We start from the raw sequence: 22126 nt of genomic DNA on the forward strand, positions 1-22126 counted from the left end.
GCCCTGCAGTGATAGCTGCCCACTGCTCTGGGTGTACGTGTGTTCACTACTCTCAGTATGGGTTAAATGCAGAGGTCACCATAACTGACAAATAGGTCACTTTCACATATCATGTTAATGTCAAGCTCAACCGCTAGATGTCAATGTTATACAGTAAAATAAATAATACTTTGTTGATAAATTTGCTGTCTTTAAATTTAAATCGGTCACTGTTTACCTTTGCTGATGTTCAAAAAAGAAACCTTCATTAAAACCCTGTTGTGTCCCAAGCCAATGCATTTCTGAATCAGTGGGTTTGCACATTTGAACTTACATACACAAAGAGTCAAAAGCTTGGGAACGTGCATGTCTTTATCATTTTAAAGTCCAAATGCATAATTCGCATTTGTGTTCTTTTATTCATTTAAATAACTTTACCATGACTATTCAAAGAAAACTGCATTTAATAACAATGCATGGATAGATGCAGTAGCCTATGACTACTGATTCAGAAAGAATCTGTGGGACAAATCCAGGAGACAAATGTTTGGGACGTGAGCGTGACTCTTGTCCCAAGTCTGATTGGTGTCTTGGGGCTCCATAAAAGGAAAGAGCATTCAGACAAGCTCCTGAGAAGCAAAGAAACAGCCCGGGCACAGTATACAGAAGAACCGAGGAAGAGCCTCGTGGTGAAGGACAGAGAGAGTGCATCATAAAACACAATCGAGTGTTTTGGTGGACATTCTGCGGATGTAGCTATTTTATTTTCACGACTACAGGTGAGTTTACAGGATGACACCTCTAACCTTACAGTCTTTCTGCTGAAGTTACTCTTTTAAACACATTTGCATCATTGGGTGTAAGTGTGGCGTAAACAAATTCTCTTTTTCCTCAACATCGTTTACGTTTCTTGAGCTGGATCAGACCGGTGAGTGAGATATTCTGTCCCCGACTTAACTTAGTCCTGACAATAGTTCCTGTAATGGTGGTGTACGGTTTCAACACAGTGAGAGCAGTTGGTGTACAGCAACTATATTTAGACACATGTAGTGACCAAAGTGCTGACAACAAGGTGACTGTCAAAGTTGTCTTTAAGCAATCAGAGCCTCGGTGCTTATTTCAATATGCAAAGAACCGCCTGGACGGATATGACATACTATTTGTATATTAAAAATCAAATCCCTCGACTTTTTCTTTTAAAATATTTTACTAGATATCCATGAGCCCGTTCTTTTTTTGTTGCCATGGGCAACTACAGCTCTGCACTGAATGCTGGTAAGAAATCTCTCTCTTCCTTGCTTGTATGATAGGTTTAATGTGTTATGATTAACTAAACATTTATGTATGCATTATTTAATTCTCTTAGTCATATTATTCTTCTCAAAATAATGCATTCATAAATACGTACTGTATATTTATTCTATACGCAGACACTCTGTCCGATGTGAAGGTGTAATATTTATTCTGCTACTTTTGTTTAAAGGATATAGTCAAGAATTGCATTCATGTATTCGTATGCTGTACAGTTTTGCATAATTCTTTATCTTTGTTTGTTTCATGAAAGATGTTGAAGATTTCAAGTTTATCATTTCAACCTTAGAGAGTCAGCAAACTCTCATTGAGCATTACGGTCCGGAGAGCACACAAACACTTAATCATGTCAGTAAGTGAATAACTCTCTAATTCAAGATTGTGTGAATATTCTGTCTGGATATATATCTGAATGGCAAAACAAAATGTTGTTTAAGAGAAATATCCATTTTGACAGCGCTATTAAAGATGACGTCTAACTTCAGTTATCGCTCGGCTGCGTGTGAACCAGGGGCTTGTTTTTCCGGCAAGTGACGGTGACAAAAGCTCTCGTGCAGAGGAGACATCCTATTGGAACAAAACGAAAAATACTGGGTTCGTCAGCGGAACTTACTGCGTCATTTGCTGGAAAAACAAGCCTCTCAAATACAGACAGCGATGTGATTAAATAAAGACCTAAACTAAGAACACAAAACAAAGACTCAGAAGGGGTTAAAACACAGAGGAACAGGGACTAGACTAGACTAGACCAGACCAGACCAGACCAGACCAGACCCAACTAACAGAACACTCGACAAAAACTAAAAGTTATGAAGGACTATGAAATTTGACCATATTTTTATCATGGGTTTTGTAGTAAAGCACATTAACCACACATTTACAATAGTTTTATTATAGTAACTACAGGTAACCATGATATTTGTAGTTAAACATGGCTGCTATGTGTCGAAACTGGAAATCAATAAGGAATTGATCAAATTCAAACGATAACATCACAAAACCTTAATGGAGAACCACCATCTAAATCGTACCTTTCTTATTTTATTCATACGTTTTTTATTATTTAAACTAACCATAGGCTCTAACTAGTTAAACCGACATTGGACGCCATTGACACAAAACCACCGAGACATTTCTCAAAATATCTTCTTACGTGTTTCACCGATGTCATAGTTGTATAGGTTTTGAACAACATGAGGGGGAATAAATGATGACAGAATTGACATTTATGGGTGAACAGTTCCTGTTGCCGCTGTTTCCTAATATGGCCTAAAGGAGGCGCTATGGTCATGCACACAATCCTTTTATATACAATTATTGAATTATAGTAGGACTTAATACTGCTATGTCCATGATTGTGTAAGAAAATGTCATTTTTAGAACACTCGTGTCTATAAAATAACAATCATTGTAATAACCAAACAGATCTCATCCCCTATTGACTCCCATAGTAGTTATTTTTCCTACTATGGCTGTAAATGGACGATGCGATCTGTTTGGTTACTGACATTCTTCCAAATATCTTCCTTTGTGTTCAAGAAATGTATACATGTGTGGAACAAGCTGAGGGTGAGTAAATGATGACAGAAATCCCTTAAATGTTCCCCTTCAGGCTACTGCCGAGGAACAAACAGGACCGGACAGTAATTACGTGAAGCAAGAACCAGATCTGCTGGCCCTCAAGTTTCTGTTTACTAACACAGACACACCCAATGCCATCACAGTAAGTCTCAAACAGCATACTATTTCAAACCCCCCATGACATCTGGTCATGCAAGAACCATTTTATTATGATGTTAGGAACCTGGAACCCAAGAACCCGTCCAGAACTGCGCCTCTGCCCCAAAGCCAGTGGAAATAAGCCCATCCCTCTCCTCTATGATCTCTGCTGCCCTCTCTGGATCATTACCGGTTCAATTCAGGCCGGCCCCGCAGGGACCCATCACCATGGAGCAGATGAAAGTTCAGCTTGGAGAATTACGGAACGAACTGGACCTGCTCAAGGCTCAGCATAAGTTAGTTCAGTACAGATGCACGTGTTAACTAAATGAAAAATAGCTTCGCTTTAGGACATTTTATTTCTGTGGTCTCTTTATGCACATACGCTGTGTTTCAGGAAGGAAATCACACTGTTGATGAATGAACTGGATGAGGAGAAGAAGATGCGATTGTCACTGCAAGTAAGGGAACAGAATCTTCAGATGTTAGTTCTTCATTAGCAGAAACTGTCATTTTCATATTTTATTCACATTTATTCAAACTTGTATATGAGTGTGGAACACAAAAGAAGATATTTTGAGAAATGTAGTTTTGTCCATACAATGGAAGATAATGGGGTGCGATGTTGTTTGGTTACTAACATTCTTTAAAATATCTTAAAAAGAAAGTCACACAGGTTTGAAATGACATGAAGGTCATCTCTAAGAGTTATTAAATACACTTCCTATTTAATTCCATCATCATAACACGGATCATACTGCATTTCTGGCTTGTGATGATCTCAAGTCATTGAATCTGTGCTTTTCTTTTCTTCAGATCGATGTTGAACGCATTAAGAAACACATGTCCAAGTGACTCAACACTTCACCTCACAGTATTTAAAGCACACAGATATGCCACTGTGAATCTGAATGGGCAAATCAAATGTACATATGAACTATCAAGATTGTGAACAAGTCATATCAAGACTCAAGTCAAATGAGTGACAATATTTATGGTCTAAAGTTATGTTTATGCATTTTGTTAAACTCGGCATTGTATCTGAATAATATGTTGTAGTGTTTTACGATGACAATTGAACCGCTTTGAAGATCACCTTCAAGGTTATGTAAAGGATCCTATAGATGCTGTGAGAAGAATACAATAGAAAACAATGTATGGATCAATATAATTGTAAACATCACACGTTCGTTTAAAATTGAAATTTAAGTTTTTATTCACAGCATTTTAAAATAAAAAGTAATAAAACCAAGCAATTCCATAAATATCACTGATATAAAGAGACAATAAAGAGAAAACCATATGTACAACAATATGTACATTGCATATAAAAGGCATTTCAGCTGTACCTTCATTTATAGAGTAAAACAATGACGGAAGGCGTGACCCGAAAAAACTGGATACTGAAAGGGACAGTTCACCCAAAAATGAAAATTCGGTCATCATTTACTCACCCTCAGGTGGTTCCAAACCTGTATGCATTTCTTGGCTCTACTAAACACAAAGGAAGATATTTGAAAGAATGTCAGTCTCGCATCTCATCCCTCATTTTTACTGCCACAGTAGGGAAAATAAATACTATGGGAATCGTCCCCTATGCTTGGCTGTTTGGTTACTGACATTCTAACAAATAACTTCCTTTGTGTTTAACAGAACAAAGAGATTCATACAGGTTTGAACAACTTGAGGGTGAGTAAATGATGACAGAATTGTCATTTTTGGGTGGAGTATCCCTCCGAGTTAAACACTACACAAGCATGAAATGACCGCTGTGTCACAAGTACAGAGACGGTGATCGAATGACTGCTCTGTCAAACTTTTATACTTCAACATTGTTTGGGAATCTCTGGATCAAAAGTTCGAGTCTTCACAAGGAATCGGTTTAAAGGTCACATCTTTATTCTCTTCCAGAACAAGATCATAGCGACAAAGAGGCCTGTGTGGAAAAAAACATTTGTTAGCTGAATGAAATGAACTGTCTGATCTCACGCCACTAAAATGTCAAAATTTAGCATCGTGTCTATTGTATTTCAGATCGGTAACATGCAGGTATTTACAGTATATATTTATCAATAAAAACATTTCACAATTATTGTAAATGCTGAAATGTATGACTTTAAACCAAGCCTCTACTGTTCGTCATTTGACCTGGTGTTTCAATCTCTTTCGCTTTTACTCTTAATGTTTACTTTATCCCTCAAGGCTACAGAAGACACATAGTGCCTGAAAGTTTCCCACACAATCGTAAAACATCGGTTCCAAAAACAATCAAAGGTCATTTCGCAATCACAAACTAAGAGAACACAGACCTGGATTTGCTATTTAAAGGAGTGAGACGGATGCTGAGTATCCGGAGTTTGTTTTTTGGACAGAATGCTTTTGCTGTGCAGAACTTGATAGTGATCTTTTTAACCGGCTGGATATCTCTATCAAACTGAGCAAGAACACTCGTCTCCACATACTTTTCAAAGGCGAAGGCCTTACTGGAATAAAGAGGACAAAAATGTGTATCATTTCATAATATGAATAATATAAAATAAAACACGTCATTAGAGTGGGATGTCTCAGACTTACTGCTTGAGTTCAGCTTTTGACTCCTGCTGTCCATCTTGTAATGTAATGGTTAAATAACCCCAAAGTGTTTTCTGATTCCAGGTCACAATATCGACCTTGTAACCGAACACTGGTGGAGTCAAAGGTTATTAATAAGAGACAACTTTACACAACACACAAGACCTCAAAAATGTATTACCGACTATTCACAAACAAGCACCATAAATTCTGTGAAAATCTGCAAGTTTTATTCATGCATGACCATTTGATCTGCTACATGAAACATCTACTCTATACCTTTAAAAAAGATAACACTGTTTAATTGTTTTTAATAATTTCATTACATTGTTCAGATTGGAGATTCTCAGCGGGGTCCGCAGTCTATAGCTAGGGGGTCCGCAAAATAATATGTGTCCCATGTTAGCATAATGAGTCAGAATGTGCACGGTCTAATTTTGAGCTACAGACAAAAAAGTGAAAAATTATGATTTTGGCCGAATTGGAGGTTTTCATTAAAATAAGAACATTAAGTCTAAATAATATTTATTGAACATCTAAAATGATCTTGATCCTGAAGTTTTTTAATAGAGAACGTTTATAACAATTATTGGGCTCAATGCGACTCAATTCGCCAGGAGGAGACACATTTGCTATAAATAAAATAAAACAAAATCATTTTTTTTACAACGCTTCAATAATCTACAAACCTTTTTGAAAGAAAACGTTTAAAAGCACATACAGGGTTTAAAAATGACTCAAGATCAAATGTAAGTGTTTTTGATCCTTATTTTTATTATTTTGTTTAAATATGAAAAGTGTTTAAAGTATTTAGTTTAGTTTAGTTAATTGATCGTAATATACTGTAAGAAATGCTATTGAAATGTTTTAAGGGGGAAGTTCACCCAAAAATCATCTTTGTGTGATTTTTTACTAGCCCCGATTGCCGTTGAACTTCCGCCGTCTTCGGAGCACAAATGAAGATATTTAGGTGACATCCGAGAGATTTCCAGGCCTCGTCATGGACATCATGTTGTCAGTTTTTTTTCAAGGTCCAGAAAACTACTAAAGACATTGTTAAATTGGTCCATCCACGCATAGCGGCTCAGGTGAATTTTTTGCTTTATGTGTGAAAAACAAGGCAAAATACCGTCTTTAATCAATATTTTGTCTATTGTGAGTGTATGGCGCATGTTCGCGATAGCACTTCTTGGACGAGAGCACTTTTCCGCGTTGTGATTTAGAGCGGCGGCGTCCAATAGGGGGAAGCCCACAAACCTAATTCGCATGAGTCAAACTGCTCTCGTCCAAGAAGAAGACGGTGAAGAAGTGTGCCATACACTGACAAGACAGAGGAGAATATTTCGATTAAAGTCGGTATTTTGGTTTGTTTTACGCACATAAAGCTTCAAAAAATTCAACTTAGCCTCTATGAGCGGATGGACCAATTAACAATGTCTTCAGTACTTGTCTGGACACCAAGATGTCTATGAGGAGGCCTGGAAATCTCTCGGATGTCACCTAAATATCTTCATTTGTGCTCCGAAGATGCCGGAAGTCCTCTAAACATGTTAAGCGTGAGTACATGTGGGTGAGTACAAAATCACACAAAGTCGATTTTTGGGTGAACTTCCCCTTTAAGAAGAAACTCACTGCAGAATGGTGAAGCTCCATTAGTTTGGAAAAATGTCCGCGTTTCTTTAAACTGCACCAGTGTTTCATTCCATCGAATAGCATCATAACCTAGACAATATCAGAATGAAACATTTAACCTCTCGGTGCAGAAAATGAATCAAATTAAAAACCAAAAAAGCTTGCACATTACATTTCAACAATTTGAAGCTTACCAAAAACAGGGCATCCGGCAGATCCGAACTTCCTACAATCCATGCACTTCCCATCGAGGAAGTCTGAGTAGGAGTCACAGGGGTAGGCAACAATAGGACACGAGCCATTTACAGAGCTCATATACAAAAACACTGACCTCTGGTGATCACACTTGAAATACTGGGATCCTGTAGAGAAGAAGTGAGAATATGGAAAATGCATTTTGCGATTGTTAACATTGTTAAGGAATATCACTACCACTAGGTGCTGCTACGCCGGACCTTTAAATAACTACTTTAATATTAAGTTTTCATCCTAGCTGACCTGAAAAGATGGTCTTGGGGCATCCTGGCTGGTCGGCTCCACCGTTTGCGTAGTAGTCGATGTGACCCAGCAGATTCCTGTAGCCCAATGCTGCAGAACAGTGATGATGATGATAAAATAAACTCTACTTGTCATAAGAATTAATGGCATGTTCCTCAGTCGTTCTCAAAAACCCAAACCCAAGATCATGTGACGGACACCTACCATCCATGTCTGTGTGAAGAACGTCCACAAACTTTGCGTCAGAGGGGTCGAGACGGTCACTGTGTGGGTAACCGTTAAACTGCGGCCCTGCTGGATCCAGTGCTGGGGACAATAGCACATGAAAATGTATTGAGTTTACAATCTCACAACAACTTACTGTACAGATAAATGACAGGGTTATTTGGAGGAATGGATGCGTCCCACCTGTTATTCTGCCAATTTCACCATTAAACGCGGCCCCGGTGAAACCTGAAATGTGCGCTCCCAGACTAACACCAATCATGTGTATGGAGCCAAGCACAGCCCCGTTTTCCTAAAAATGACAACCACAAACAGACATATGCAAGCCTGTCTGTGTATGGAAACGAATAATGCACCATAAGAAGGGATCCCCCTGTCATAAAGGATTGCGATTTGCTTCCTCTCATGCCATTGAAATATTCATGTTATTTTGCCCGTGCACATATTATGACTATTATGTCAACATAATAAGGTCTGAAAAAGAGAGACAAATGAACCTTGTGTGTTCCTGCAGTATGCATGTATCCACGAGGGCAAGTTAATGATTGACATGTGATTATAAAATGTCTGCTGCACTTCACCTGTGAACACACAAACTGCCTTTTCTTATGCTAATACACACAACGAGTGGCAAATGTCCACAGAAACTTAAGACCTGGTTTCACAGACAAGGCTTACTTACTAAAATCAATGAAAATGAAAATAAGTTTCCCTGACAGTGCCATAGTCTCGTCTCAAGATGCACATCAGTAATGTTTTTTTTCAAAGGCATTTTAATAAAATCGTTTTAAATAGCCTTGTCTATGAAACCGGGCCTATGTGTTTAGGATCATATTTAGGATCACTTTTAAGGGTTAGTAAATTGGTTCGCAAAAATAAAAAATGCACCAACAATTTTGCAACAATCTAACTGAAAAAAACAGACTGTCTGATGTCAGTAACACAAGTCGCCAAAGTGACACTAAAAAGTATTTTTGGACCGAGTAGAACGTTTTAAGGTGAAAAGTGAAGTGAAAAGTCTGTCATCATCTACTCACCCCATGTCCTTTCAAAGCTGTATGATTTGCTTTCTTAAGAATGACGTAGCGTTAAGAAGGTTTCGGGAAACCCATCCCAGGTCATACAGGTTTGAAATGACAAGAGTAAAATGATGAATTCATTATATTTTTTGAGTGAACTCTCACTTTGAAATCTAAAAAAAATCTCTCGCATTTCTGGAAATATCAGTTTCCAACCATTAGATATTATAAATTGATGAATAATACAGCAGCAATTTTGTCCCAGCTGAAAAATCCAGGTTACGCCAACATAAGATCCTTTGCGGGTCTACACTGTTAGTGCTTGTTAAAGGGATTATCACCAAAACAAACATTTCTGTCACCATTTATTCACCCTCACATGGTTTTTGTGGAACACAAGAGAAGATATTATGAGAAATGTCTCAGTGGTTTTGTGTCCGTTCAATGGGGACCAGTGTTGTTTGGTTCAGCTTTTATCCAAGTCGCTTTGGATAAAAGCGTCTGCCAAATGAATAAATGGTTACCAACATTCTTCAAAATGTCTTCTTTTCTGGTCTGCAGAAGAAAGAAAGTCAAACATGTTTGAAACAACATAAGAATAAATAAATGATTCGATTTTTAGATGACGCTATCCCCAGTTAAACCTGTATACTCTTTCTGGTGAAATTGACCAAAGCTGTTTTTCTCTCTACTATGCTTTCTACTAAATATTCTTTGCAACAGGGAAAACTCTGAAAAACTTGCATCTGTAAAAAGCACACCACCACAACTAAATCACAGGCCGCAATGAGAACATTTTTTTCACCTTCATTTTTTGGACGAGCTCCGTAAGCTTCTTGGCCACAACACGTGTGTTTTTCACCACTTTTAGATAGTTGACACTGGTTGCACCGCGGTTCCAATCCACCACGATAACATTAGAATCACTGCGCATCAGAAGAAACTCCACAAACTGGTACAGCCACACTGGGGGGGCGCCGGTGGGACGGTACCCGTGGATAAGGAAGGTGGTGGGCCGGGAGAGGTCAAAGTCAGAATTGCTGAAGGGGTCTTCATGAGAGAGTAGCTGACCGCAGGAAGCGTTTGCCCGTGTGTAAAACAGTAACCTCACATCCACAGTCGTACCGGTAATGGAGTCTTTAACATTGAGGTCCGTCATTTTCATGCATTCCTCCGCTGTAGGAAAAACGTTGATAATATTACAGTTAGTACAGTTAAATCGATTAATCGTGATTTATCTGGTAAAAAATAAATGTTTTTGTTTGTATAATATATATGTGTGTGTGTGGCATGTATAATTATATACAGTATAAATGCACACCCATATATATATATATATAACAAATATGTACATAAATAACTGTATATACATTTACATTTAAATACAAGTTATATTATCTATATATACAACATATTTTTATAAATAAATACATTTATAAATAAATATATATATATATATATATATATATATATATATATATATATATATATATATATATATATATATATATACACTGAATGACTCATATTTCTTAAATCTAAACATTTGTGTATTTATATACATAGACATATATTATATAAACACAAACATTTATTTTGGAATCGATTAATCATGATCATTTGACAGCACTAGTTACAATAATTTGACAAAAGCTTGATAAGTGACTTTACGTGCGAAATGTGAAATATCACCAATGACCTAAAGATGCGAGATGTGTAATTTATTGGCACATTGTTTAGTTAAACCTATTCCATTATGACTCCAAATAAGTATTATTTTATTACCAACAGACTGTGTGCATGTGTTTTATAGGAAACGCTGTATAGTATTGCAACATCCATGAAATCCCTGGTATAATTTAAGAGACCCGTAATCCCATCATAAATGAGACAGCATACCGTTGAGAAAAGTCATTTCTCAACATTAGGATTTGGAGAAACTCACGTGGTCCTTTAAACGCCTATAAAATAATTTGGTAACACTTTCTATGAAGCCTGCATTTATAATGCATTATAAGGGCCTTCTTAATTCATTATAAGGTATGCATAATGCCTTATAAACAGCCTTATAGTATCTTATACTATTTATTGCAACATCTAAACCTACAACTTGCTTATTAGACCCCATACCAACTAAATTATTAAAAGAGTTACTACCTGTTGCAATTGAGCCCATTTATAACATTATCAACTCGTCAATTAATCTAGGCCATGTCCCAGGACCCTTTAAGATGGCCGTCATTAAGCCTCTAATCAAGAAACCAAACTTAGATCCAAATGAACTAGGAAACTATAGACCGATTTCAAATCTCCCATACCTGTCTAAAATTATAGAAAAAGTAGTGTGCACTCAGTTGGGATCTTTCTTACAAAATAACGACATACACGAAAAATTTCAGTCAGGCTTTAGATCGCATCATAGCACTGAAACTGCGTTTTTTAAAATGACAAAGACCTGCTTATAGCATCAGATAAAGGTCACATCTCACTCCTGGTCCTGCTTGACCTTAGTGCTGCGTTTGATACCGTAGACCATAACATATTTCTAGATCGCTTACACAATTATACCGGTATTGAGGGACAGGCACTACAATGGTTCAGATCTTACTTATCAGACAGACATCAATTTGTCCATTAAAATGGGGAATCATCCAATCTAACGCAAGTAAATTATGGATTACCTCAGGGATCGGTTCTGGGACCCGTGCTGTTCTCCATATACATGCTTCCCCTTGGAAACATTATTAGAAAACATGGAATTAGCTTCCATTGCTATGCAGATGATACTCATAGGGTGGCCATTTCCATAACACCAAAAAGGAGGACACGGCATTTAGTGCTGGCATGTCGGTCAATGGCGGCCTTCCCTTTACTACTAACGTCCACTTCACAGCGACATAGTGTGCAAAATCCATGGAAAGCATCTCTACTGCTTTTTGATATGAATTTGTGGTCTTTTGTCCATTCCGGATTAAATGATGTCGGACGTTTCGGCATTTTAACGTTATAATGTGACGTAGCCAGCACGTGGACTCCACCTCCACGTCATGGAGGCTTGTTTTCGTTTTTAAACCAATGATATATCAGATATTTATTTGACACCTCTTTCAGCCAATCATTTGTTTGACCGGAGATCTTACGGCATCAGACGCTATGCTGCTGTGTCCCAATAAAGGTTTTACAGCGTGTTTTTTAAGGCCGATTCAACGCAACTACAAAAAGGAGGACAAATGAGTGTCCGGCTTGAGGCTGTGCTGGACGCTGGACAGGGGGCTTAAAATCTGGACTGTCCGGCCAAAATCCGGACGTATGGTCACCCTAGATACTCAGCTATATATCACATCAAGACCAGATGATTCCTCCCAGCTATCCAAACTAGCAGAGTGCATTGTAGATATAAAACATTGGATGACCTGTAATTTCCTTCTTTTTAATTCTAATAAAACGGAAATATTACTTATCGGACCAAAGACACGCAAACCGAATATTTCTTATTATAAACTGCAAGTTGAAGGATGCACTGTTACTCCAACAAATACAGTAAAAGATCTAGGCGTTATATTAGACAGCAAGCTGTCATTTCGAAATCACATCTCAAATGTCACAAAAACAGCCTTTTTTCCACCTAAGAAATGTTGCCAAGTTACGAAATATTCTGTGTGTTGCTGACGCGGAGAAGCTTATTCATGCATTTGTGACCTCAAGACTTGACTACTGTAATGCTCTACTTAGTGTTTGTCCTGCATCATCAATAAACAAACTACAGTTAGTTCAGAAAGCAGCTGCCAGAGTTCTAACCAGGACCAGAAAATATGATCACATAACCCCAATGTTATCAACCCTTCACTGGCTACCCATTAAGTATCGTATTGACTTTAAAGTTCTTTTAATCACTAATAAAGCCTTAAAGGGTTTAGCCCCTACCTACCTAACAGAGCTTCTATCACACTACAACCCATCACACTCTCTAAGATCTCAAAACGCACGACTTTTGATAATACCTAGAATAACTAAATCCACCAAAGGGGATCGAGCTTTCTCATACGTAGCACCTAAACTCTGGAATAGCCTTCCTGATATTATTCCAGGATCAGACACACTCGCCCAATTTAAATCTAGATTAAAGACGCATCTTTTCAGCCAAGCATTCACTTAATGCAAAATATGCTAAATAAACTACCAGGAGATGCTGACATTAGATATTATTTACTAGAATAATTTAATTTCTTATATAAAACACAGTGTAGCGTGTTTTACCCTTTTTTGGGGTTTTTATTTTTTCCCCTGTAAAGCTGCTTTGGAACAATGCAAATTTTGAAAAGCGCTATATAAATAAAGTTGAATTGAATTATACTGTCTTATAAATAAAACAACAACAATTACAATATATTATAATACACACCTATTTGTGGTTATAACTTGTACGTGTTTAATAATCTATAACATTTGCATTATAAGGTTGTCTTTATAACAGATGCCTTAATAACTTAAGTTAAATAACCTCACAAAATGGATTGTATCGTCTCATGAATAATCAAACATTGGTTGTAATGTTATAATACTTGCTTTTTTGTGGTTAAAACTTAAGAGTATTGAGATGTATAACACATGATAAACTCCACATACTTAGTTATGTAGTTTTAGTCTGTCTTGACATTGTACAATATCTTACACATAGAAAGAACTCTTGGGCTGTAAATAACAAGATACAAATAAGAGGATTATCAGTGACATCACATCTAGATCTAATGGATCAACATTACCTGTGTAAGAGTCAAACAACACCAGCATCACATGTAAGAGCCCCCAAAAGACCATCTTACTGACCTAAAACAAGAAACAGGGAGCAAAGAGAAACACAATGAAACTTCAGAAAATAGACTGTACTTACAGTCTTAAAAAATGTGCGCGCTACAGAAGGTGTCATAATCTAAAGTTTGTTTTGTGTTAAAGGTAAAAGCCAAATATAGCATAGTCAGCCTACCACAGTATACAGAGCAAAATGTAAAGAATGAAACGCAGATGCTATTTATATATATTAGCACTTTTCACCTTGTGTGAAGTGGCGGATAGTTTTGCAGATAGTGTTGCACAGTATTGCACACAAGAACAAGAACATCATTCCGGTTTGTTCATAAGTTGAGAGGCACTATTTCACTACACTTTTTAATATTTTTCCACGTTTTAGAATAATAGTAAACTTAACAAAACTTGCAATAAAACAAACGTAAATACATGAATTATGTTGTGACTAAAGAAAAGATCAAATCCTTCCAAAACGTATATTTTAGCATCTTAAGTGTGGTCGACGAAGATATGTTGGTGTGAATGACGACAGAATTTTCATTTTTAAGTGAACTTGGCTTTTAAATTCTTGAGGTCTGAGATGCTTTTTATTGGAGCATTTACCATCTGTACTGGCTGCCTTTATTTATCCATACTTATTATTCCTTCTAAGTCACCCTTTAAAAGAAAAAACATCTATTAAATAAAACATTTTTGTACAAAGTTTTGTAAACATTCAAAGAATCGACTATTGCAGCGTACTGTATGTTTTAAGTTCAAAAGAAGCGCTGCACACAGTGACCCTGAACTTTTGAACGGTATACTGCTGCTTTTATTATTGTTGTTTTTATAACTTTTAAAAACAATTGTGCAGCTTATTTGGAAACCACACTTCACATATTTGACTCATAATGAAACCACAAGCACCAGCTCACACATTCACAGTTTCTATATTACTCACATGTAATTCATGCAAAGACCACGAGACGAAACAACAGTCTCTTCCCACACAGGCAGACAGAATTCTTAACTCTTTGTCTATTTGATATGTTGTCTATAATTCTGTTTATAATGTGACTCTTTGTATTGTTAACAAATGCAGAAAAATATACAAATATTTTTGTTTTGCATGTATATTGCATCTACAAAAGTATTGATAGTTCCTTGCTTTTACACATCTATTATCTTTAATAATAGGTGATAAGTTAGACTGTGATTTATGGTTTTACTTTGATTTTATTTTACGTAGTTACTAATGCTAAAGAATGTTAGTAATATGTGTACACTTACCCGAGTCGAGGAAAGTTGTTATGGAGGGTTGTTAACCTGTGTGTATGTTTTATTAAGTAAACTAAAGTATTAAAACAGCGGTGTAGCAAATTAAGTATATATTTCAGACTAACAAAAGACGAGCTCGGCGGAGACGAGCCACACGAAGAGCAAACAGGAGATGCAGATCCTATCGAAGGCGACTTAAAAATGCGGTTGGCAAATGAGGAAACCAAGAGGCGGGGTCAAGAGACCAGACAGGAGAGCACACGGCCATCATAGACAAACGGCAGTGTGTGTAAAATAACATATATTAAAAACTCTCTGTGCATGTTGTATATTTGGAGTTGAAGTCTAAACTGCTCCCAGTTCAAAACACAGCAGTTAGAGGTTTGAATAAAGTATGAAAATTGCTATTAGAATATTAAGATAATATTAAATCTACCTCTTTCATTTCTTTTTTTGTTTGTGTATTCAGCCTAGTTGTGCAAGCACTGTCGAGATGCAGCAGTAGTGCCATATGAGAACTGGTTCCCCTGGCTGAGTTTTGGGTTCCACCGTTGCACACTGGCTGCACTCGTTCTGCCCGCCGGGGGGGCTGCTGACATCAGCTTAAGAATTTTTTATTATTCTTAAATGTAACATTTTGCGTGAATTATTATTATTACCCCGTATAGAAATTGAACGTCTGCATAAAATAATAACTGTGATTCTCTTATTTCTTCTGTCTCCATCCGTGTGTGGTTGGTGTGCATTATTGTGTTTCAGTTCATGCATGATATTTAGTGGATTTATTATAGTTAACATGTTTTCACGTACAACTGCTTTGTAACAATGAAATTTTAAAAAGCGCTATAGAAACAAAAGTTGAGTTTAGTTGAGGATAGTATTTAAAGGGTAATTTTGGGGCAGGATCTGTTTTACCTAACTGTCACATTTCTACCCCCTTTACACACACTACATGTTACACACATGAAATGACACATGATAGCTGCAAATAAACCTCCATTTTAGAAATACGGCTGAACAATAACTTTAACCACTAAAGACTCCTTTCTCCATATTCTGCCTGAATTGTCTCAATTCTCAAGCATTTCTGATAACCTAGAACATCTTGATACTTTCACCGAAAATATTAACTCTGTCTTCTCCGAAACACAAAACAAAGTTGCTCCTTTGTGCCTAAAGAAAATTAAAGATAGAAAACCAACACCGTGGTATAATGAGCACACCCACACTCTTAACTCTTTCTCTGCCAGCCTTTTTTAAATAAAGTTGCCGGCCTACGTCAGCGTTTTTTTACATTTTCACTACATTTTGATGGCTCACAGTACATTATCTGTAATTAATTTAAGGACAAACAATATATCAAATGAAAGAACAGACTCTCTGCTTTCAAACAAAAGAAACTGAGAAAAAACATATTTTTTAACCCCTTAGATGTGGGTAGGTTTCTTCAAAAATGCATCACTTTGATTAAACAGCTGAGATAATAAAAATGTTTTGGTCAAAGACTAGATTCGACTCCTATATTTTATCTGTTTTCAATGATTGTTCTAGGTTTATGTAGAGATTATGTACTTTTCCCAATGGTGTGTGACAGCACCACCTGCTATACAACAGCACAAACACGGATTGCCGTAATAACTCGTCTTTGGCAGGGAACGGTTGGTTTTTAAATGACGGGATAACCCGTCAATGGCGGGGAAAGAGTTAAGAGAGCAGCCCGGAAAATGTAGCATAGCGTGGAAGGACACTTTCTTAACATACAGGAACGCCCTAAAAACGTCTAGATCCGCCTCCTTCTCATCAATAATAGAAGAAAATCTGCACAAAATGAATCATCAGCGTTTTCAGATGTTGGACATCAGCATAGTAGTGACGACTTTATAAACATCTTTACAAGTATAAAATTGATAATGTTAGAGAAATTATTAAAGCTAAGCAACAAGTGCTGTGTAGTGGACTTTGGACCTCGCTCATGAAGGCAGTCTGTGTCAGGAATGCGGTACCGTGACCTGAGGACGTTTCCTTCTCTTCAAATGCGGCAAAAGTCATATAACAGTTATGAACTAGAACAGTTATACTTGCTTTTTGTTCAAAACAAATACTCAAATTACATTTAGTGGTTTCTGTAAAACCATTGTGGCTTGAAAGTATGATTTGAGTAATGACCATGGACTGTATAAAACAGGAAATGACTAAAATATTTGAAGATATGGGATTGGATTACTTTTCTCTCGCCACCGACTGTGATGAAAGAGCGAAGATACATTTCTATGTTTTCTTATATATTTTCATATTACCAAACTGTTCCTAATAAATCTCCATACGTCACTCCTTGTCCTGCATTTGGGCCATCATATAATATATTACTTAATGTGAATATTTGCTAAGAATACTTGTGTGTTTAATAAAACCTTAAGTGAGAACGTGCCACGGAGGAATCCTCTGTCCGAATTGTAAGTATTAGGATTTAGGTCAGATTCAACTTGCTTTACCTAACCTGAGAATAATAAACAAAAGGGTTAAAGGTGTTTAGGTTTAGATAGACACCATAAAACAGTATGTACTGTTAAATGTCTATTTATTGAAAACGTGCTGCTACTGTGCCACTAAAACACTAAACAGCACTAAATGTTTGTTCGCGACAAGGATTCCTGAAAAACGTTTAGATTTTTCTCTGTCCTTTATAACTCAATACCGTGTAGTAGGGCGAGTGTCATTGTGAGACACATTAGGACAGCTTAGGATCTGTACACTGTGGAAGATTTTCAAGTATGGGACTGTGCATTACGAGTGAAGTGATGAACCAGAGTATGAAATATTAAACTATAGAGTAAGCATAACCATTTAGATTCAAGCTTGCTCTCCCACTATTCTCTGCTTGGTAATGGGAAGACATAGCACAACCTATGTATGCAAGGTCTAAATATGTGCACTGGTAAACATCCAAGTATGCTACAGAGAGGTACATAGTGTAGCAAAGAATGCACATGCAGACAAAGGCTGAGAATGCATAAGCAACACCAGTCAGGCGTAAGGCATGCCACGGGAGGTGACAACGTCATCCAGGGGAGTGTGTATACACATGGGATTGAATGAAGACTCTCTGGTCGTTCTGCAGGCAAATCTGCATTTTATCTTTGATATTTAAGTATATCTTTTGGCAATGGAACCCACTGTTTTCAGAGGGATTCTTCATAGCATTAGAAATAACCACAGCAAACTCTCAGCAGTCGAATTTGGAAAAGCCCAAAAGAAGCCAAACTGGTTTCACCCTGTTTCCACGGGGAGTGTATAAGAATGTGCTCTCTGAACCAGCGAAACAGTGTCATTGACAGTTTTTTTCATCCACAAAGTTGATTGTACACAGATCAGATAGAATATCTTAACAAAACACCAATTTTAACAGTCCGACAAACTTAAAGTCGAACCCTCGTGTGTTATTCAATGCCCATTCAAACACAGAAACCATTACACTGCCAGTATTTGCATAAACACCCCCACTTTGAATCCTCTAAAACAAACATCTCCGGAAGCGGTTTACAAGAAAAGAGGAGACGTCTTACCATGGTGGAGGATTGACCAGATCTTTCATCTGCCTCTGAGAGTTCAGTGTGAAGGCTGCTGAAACTTCACCAGGAAATAAGGAAGGACAACTCCTCCTCGACTTCGCCCGTCCCACCAATCCTACAAACGTTCACCTGCAGGTGGCACATTCCTGAAAGCTGATCCTGACTTCACTACCTGTTGTGAAGAAAAGCAGGATGGACGCTGTGATGAGGAACAATTCACAAAATGACCTCTGGTGACCTCTGGGCATCACGGATGCGTGCGTGCGTGAGGTTAAATCATTATTCATATTTTGTGGTTAACTTTGATTTCTTTTCTACAATTTGTATTCCAAAGAAGAAAAGGAAAAATAAAATGATTTTATTTTTATCAAATGACTTTTTAAATCAGTTGTCACTTAACTTTTAGGTAAATATGAATGCTTGTTTTCTCCTGTTGTCTTAAAGACTGTAAAAAGCACTTGGTTTGATATTTTGTCATGTAAAAGCGTTTGATCTTTAAGCGTGTGCGGCTGAACCAGTGAGAATTAAAACGCTTCCCTCTTGCGACATCTCCTGGATGGACGCGCCACTGCACTGTCGCAATTTAGTATAATCACGACATCCCGTCCGTTCAAAAGAGGCGTTGGAATGCGACCGACCATCCAAATAAGAAATATATATATGTATGAATCGCGTTTTGTTTTTCCGTTTCGAAATCCTAAATAGTGACAAATAATGAGTGCGAGCGATCTGGAAAAGAGCATCTTTGTGGGAAACATACACAGCTGTGTGACGGAGGAAATCCTCTTTGAGTTGTTTCTGCAGGTGAGCTCATCTCGGTCATTAAAGGTTCAAAGTTCAAATGATTCGTTAGTAACAGTGTTGAATGGAAACTTTATATTTATATAATTATTATATCGGTTTTCTTTTTGATCATTGGAGGCGTACATAGACACGATTTCATTTATATTTCGTTACAAAACGCAGGTTTATTGTAAAGTTGATAATCTTGATAAAACATGCTTTTCAAGAGGACCGTTTCATTAGGAGCGTTCGATTTGCGCAGACTGATAATCACATGGCATTTAAGTATCGCGAGATTAGAAATCCATGGTGCGTCCACGTTGCACTCGCGATAATTAGATATCATTCTCCGATTGTTCTGCGCAGCGCCGCATGAAGTCGCCTATTATCGCTAGTTAATCCCAATATTGAATTATTTGGCAAACATACGGTTTTGTTATCATTTGATTCCCTCACCAGGCCGGACCGGTAGAAAAGGTGCATATATTCCGAAATGGGCATCAGATGCCATATGGAGTGGTTTACTATAAGCACGCTGAAGCTGTGCCCTACGCTGTTGAACTTCTGGACGGCATCTGGATCTATGGACAGCCGATCAAGTTGCAGTGTAAATATGGTGGGTAACTCGAAAGATCAGCTTTAAATGTGTTATATTGAGCACCCAACAACAGAATGTGTTTATTGTAATGATTTTAGGAAGACAAGATTATCAGGAAAATGACATGTGGTGCACCTCAAGCATGAACAGTGGAGTGATAGCAAACAGGTGTGTCACATTATAAATGTGATAACAGTAAAGTGACATGCACTTGTGTAAGTACTACTGTTCGTTGTAAATACTATACTCACTTTTTTTGCATTGCACATATGTCAGCTCAGGGTTTATTAAAGGAATAGTTCACACCAAAATGGAAAATTCTGTCATCACGTATTCAGACTCTTGTCATTTCAAACCTGTGCCATTTTCATTTTTGCAGAACGCAATTTTTGAAGAAAGTTGGTAACCGAACAGCACCAGCCCGCATTCACTTCTATTGTATGGACACAAAACCGGTGCAAGTGAACGGGGGCCGGTTAACAACATTCTTCTAAATACCTTCTTTTGTGTTCTGCAGAAGAAAGAAAGTCATACGGGTTTAAAATGACGAGAGGGTGAATAAAGGATGACAACATTTTCATTTTTGGGTGAACTATCACTTTGACAAGCGTCGTACGTTTTACACATGAAGATGGAGGTGTGTATAAAGTCCAAGATCTCTAAGGTTGAGCACAGTAAAAAGTTAAGCTACTTGTGCACAAAGGAAGAAGGTTCCAGGATGGATCCGGGGGGCCACAGAATTTTTGGCTTTTTATGAACAAAAGACATTTATCATAGATTTTCTGCAATCAAACTTCATAAAAGTAAGACGAATTGATGTTATAACTGAATATGTTTTTGGTTTTCTTACAGTTTTTGGTTGTAAGTCTGTATTTTGGGGGGGGGGGGGGGGGCAAAGCGATGCATCTACACAAAGGGGGCCTTCATCAAAAAAAGTTTGAGAATCACTTTCCTAACAAAATGATTGAATTTTTTATTGTATTTTACATTCTAACGTAACTTGTCATGTATTATCTATTAACGAAATAAATGACATGTTTTATTTCTATTCTCTCTGTATGTTTTCTATACAGCAAGGGTGCCGTGTACAGGGACAATATGGCTTCGAATGTAAATAACAGTCCAGGTGTTGAGAACCATTGTGAAACCCCACACGGCTGGAGTGACACGGTAACCCAAACAAATCTGAATGGCTTAGTGCATGGAATATTTCATATGTTCATCGTTGAATTTTCTAACAAACAATATGTTCAAAGGCGATGTCAAATAAGTAACCAATCTTTTTCATTCTCTATGTCTTAGCCGCTCAACAGATCCTTTGATATGTGCCTTTCAGTTGTGCCAGCGGCTTTGTGGTACAGTCCACCCCTCCAGCAGTGGATGGAGTCTGGATTCCCCCCATGGACATCCTACCGGAATGAACAGTCCTTTTTTTTTAGGGCGTCTAATACCAATGTGGGTTGTGCAGATGTGAGTTTAATGAGTAACAAACATAAACACAGAAAACTGTAAAAAAAGCATAATGTCATGTTGTAAATCATATTTTGCTTGATACAGCGAACAACTGTTACAAACACTGTACAAATACACAAATATTATACTCCCGAAACCAAATCTAATTCTGTAATGCCTTTAATAATAAATTTCTCTAAATGCATGTCACAGTTTCTTTGTACGTGTAAGAACAGATGTATTTATCTCAATGCTTGCTGATAAATCTTGTTTTAGATTAATGTTCGGTGGAACTTTGCATCTCGTGTAGCCAAATCAGTTACGGTAATGAAAAAGTCAATAGCAATATGAATGATTGATCAGTTTTCTTTCTATGTAATGAGGGAGCAAAATGACGTGTTTTATGAAGGATGACAGTTCAGTCATTTGCATATCAAAAGGTCGCTCCCTCATAGCATGTTGTGGTTTGGGCAGTCTACTGACTTGTATAAAAACACAGCAGATATTATAACACATGCTTTTATCAAAAAGTCAGATTTCACTGCCTCATTAGAAGCGATTTGTCAAAATCTGAAAAACAAATGATTCAGAAATCGCATCTTTGTTTTGACATGTTGTTTTGGTGTTGTTTATCTACAGTGGTTGGGTTTACGCCTAATGGAAATGCTGATAAAAGTAATCAATAAAGCTAAGCCATATAAGCTCAA

At 37.3% G+C, this 22126-nt stretch overlaps 3 protein-coding genes across 7 annotated transcripts; 2 read left to right on the forward strand and 1 right to left on the reverse strand.

Annotated features, from left to right (window-relative positions):
• Nucleotides 1-563: 563 nt before the first annotated feature.
• Nucleotides 564-5127, forward strand: LOC306910967 (SH3 domain-containing kinase-binding protein 1). 4 transcript variants are annotated; one of them, XM_079485918.1, is made up of 7 exons: nucleotides 564-758; nucleotides 1193-1254; nucleotides 1544-1642; nucleotides 2903-3013; nucleotides 3091-3305; nucleotides 3407-3470; nucleotides 3826-5127. In XM_079485918.1, the coding sequence occupies exons 3-7, from the start codon at nucleotides 1637-1639 to the stop codon at nucleotides 3862-3864; spliced, it is 435 nt and encodes a 144-aa protein (XP_079342044.1). In that variant the 5' UTR covers nucleotides 564-758; nucleotides 1193-1254; nucleotides 1544-1636; the 3' UTR covers nucleotides 3865-5127. The 4 variants fall into 4 exon arrangements, with proteins under 4 accessions (XP_079342044.1, XP_079342043.1, XP_079342045.1 ...); XM_079485917.1 differs by having other exon boundaries at nucleotides 599-758; nucleotides 1544-1638; nucleotides 3826-4338; XM_079485919.1 differs by lacking the exon at nucleotides 564-758 and having other exon boundaries at nucleotides 1167-1254; nucleotides 3826-3979.
• On the reverse strand, nucleotides 4204-19440 carry lipia (lipase, member Ia). Of its 2 annotated transcripts, none has more exons than XM_079485914.1 (12): nucleotides 19347-19440; nucleotides 18581-18758; nucleotides 13718-13781; nucleotides 9760-10130; nucleotides 8119-8227; nucleotides 7915-8016; nucleotides 7711-7800; nucleotides 7407-7574; nucleotides 7213-7302; nucleotides 5584-5692; nucleotides 5319-5492; nucleotides 4204-4945 (listed from the first exon to the last, which is right to left on the reverse strand). In XM_079485914.1, exons 2-12 carry the CDS (start codon nucleotides 18581-18583, stop codon nucleotides 4861-4863), a joined length of 1365 nt encoding a protein of 454 aa, XP_079342040.1. In that variant the 5' UTR covers nucleotides 18584-18758; nucleotides 19347-19440; the 3' UTR covers nucleotides 4204-4860. The 2 variants fall into 2 exon arrangements, with proteins under 2 accessions (XP_079342040.1, XP_079342041.1); XM_079485915.1 differs by having other exon boundaries at nucleotides 18581-18754; nucleotides 18982-19380.
• Nucleotides 19092-22124, forward strand: rbm11 (RNA binding motif protein 11). The gene is made up of 5 exons (XM_079485916.1): nucleotides 19092-19390; nucleotides 19829-19985; nucleotides 20066-20135; nucleotides 21041-21137; nucleotides 21270-22124. Exons 1-5 carry the CDS (start codon nucleotides 19301-19303, stop codon nucleotides 21477-21479), a joined length of 624 nt encoding a protein of 207 aa, XP_079342042.1. The 5' UTR covers nucleotides 19092-19300; the 3' UTR covers nucleotides 21480-22124.
• Nucleotides 22125-22126: the final 2 nt, after the last annotated feature.

Source organism: Barbatula barbatula (genome assembly GCF_947034865.1).
Source record: "Barbatula barbatula genome assembly, chromosome: 22".
Classification (NCBI taxonomy): Eukaryota; Metazoa; Chordata; class Actinopteri; order Cypriniformes; family Nemacheilidae; genus Barbatula; species Barbatula barbatula.

Bases quoted from the DNA above. Each gene is read 5' to 3' on its own strand.
- LOC306910967 (XM_079485917.1), top strand. From the start codon at position 1,224: ATGGGCAACTACAGCTCTGCACTGAATGCTG. The intron at 1,255-1,543 runs GTAAGAAATCTC...GTTTCATGAAAG, and splicing joins CAGCTCTGCACTGAATGCTG to ATGTTGAAGATTTCAAGTTT. The intron at 3,014-3,090 runs GTAAGTCTCAAA...TTATGATGTTAG, and splicing joins ACACACCCAATGCCATCACA to GAACCTGGAACCCAAGAACC.
- lipia (XM_079485914.1), bottom strand. The intron at 7,801-7,914 runs GTAGGTGTCCGT...ACTGTTCTGCAG, and splicing joins TCTTCACACAGACATGGATG to CATTGGGCTACAGGAATCTG. The intron at 7,575-7,710 runs GTCAGCTAGGAT...TCTTCTCTACAG, and splicing joins CCCCAAGACCATCTTTTCAG to GATCCCAGTATTTCAAGTGT.
- rbm11 (XM_079485916.1), top strand. From the start codon at position 19,301: ATGAGTGCGAGCGATCTGGAAAAGAGCATCTTTGTGGGAAACATACAC. The intron at 19,986-20,065 runs GTGGGTAACTCG...TAATGATTTTAG, and splicing joins CAAGTTGCAGTGTAAATATG to GAAGACAAGATTATCAGGAA. The intron at 21,138-21,269 runs GTAACCCAAACA...TCTATGTCTTAG, and splicing joins CACACGGCTGGAGTGACACG to CCGCTCAACAGATCCTTTGA.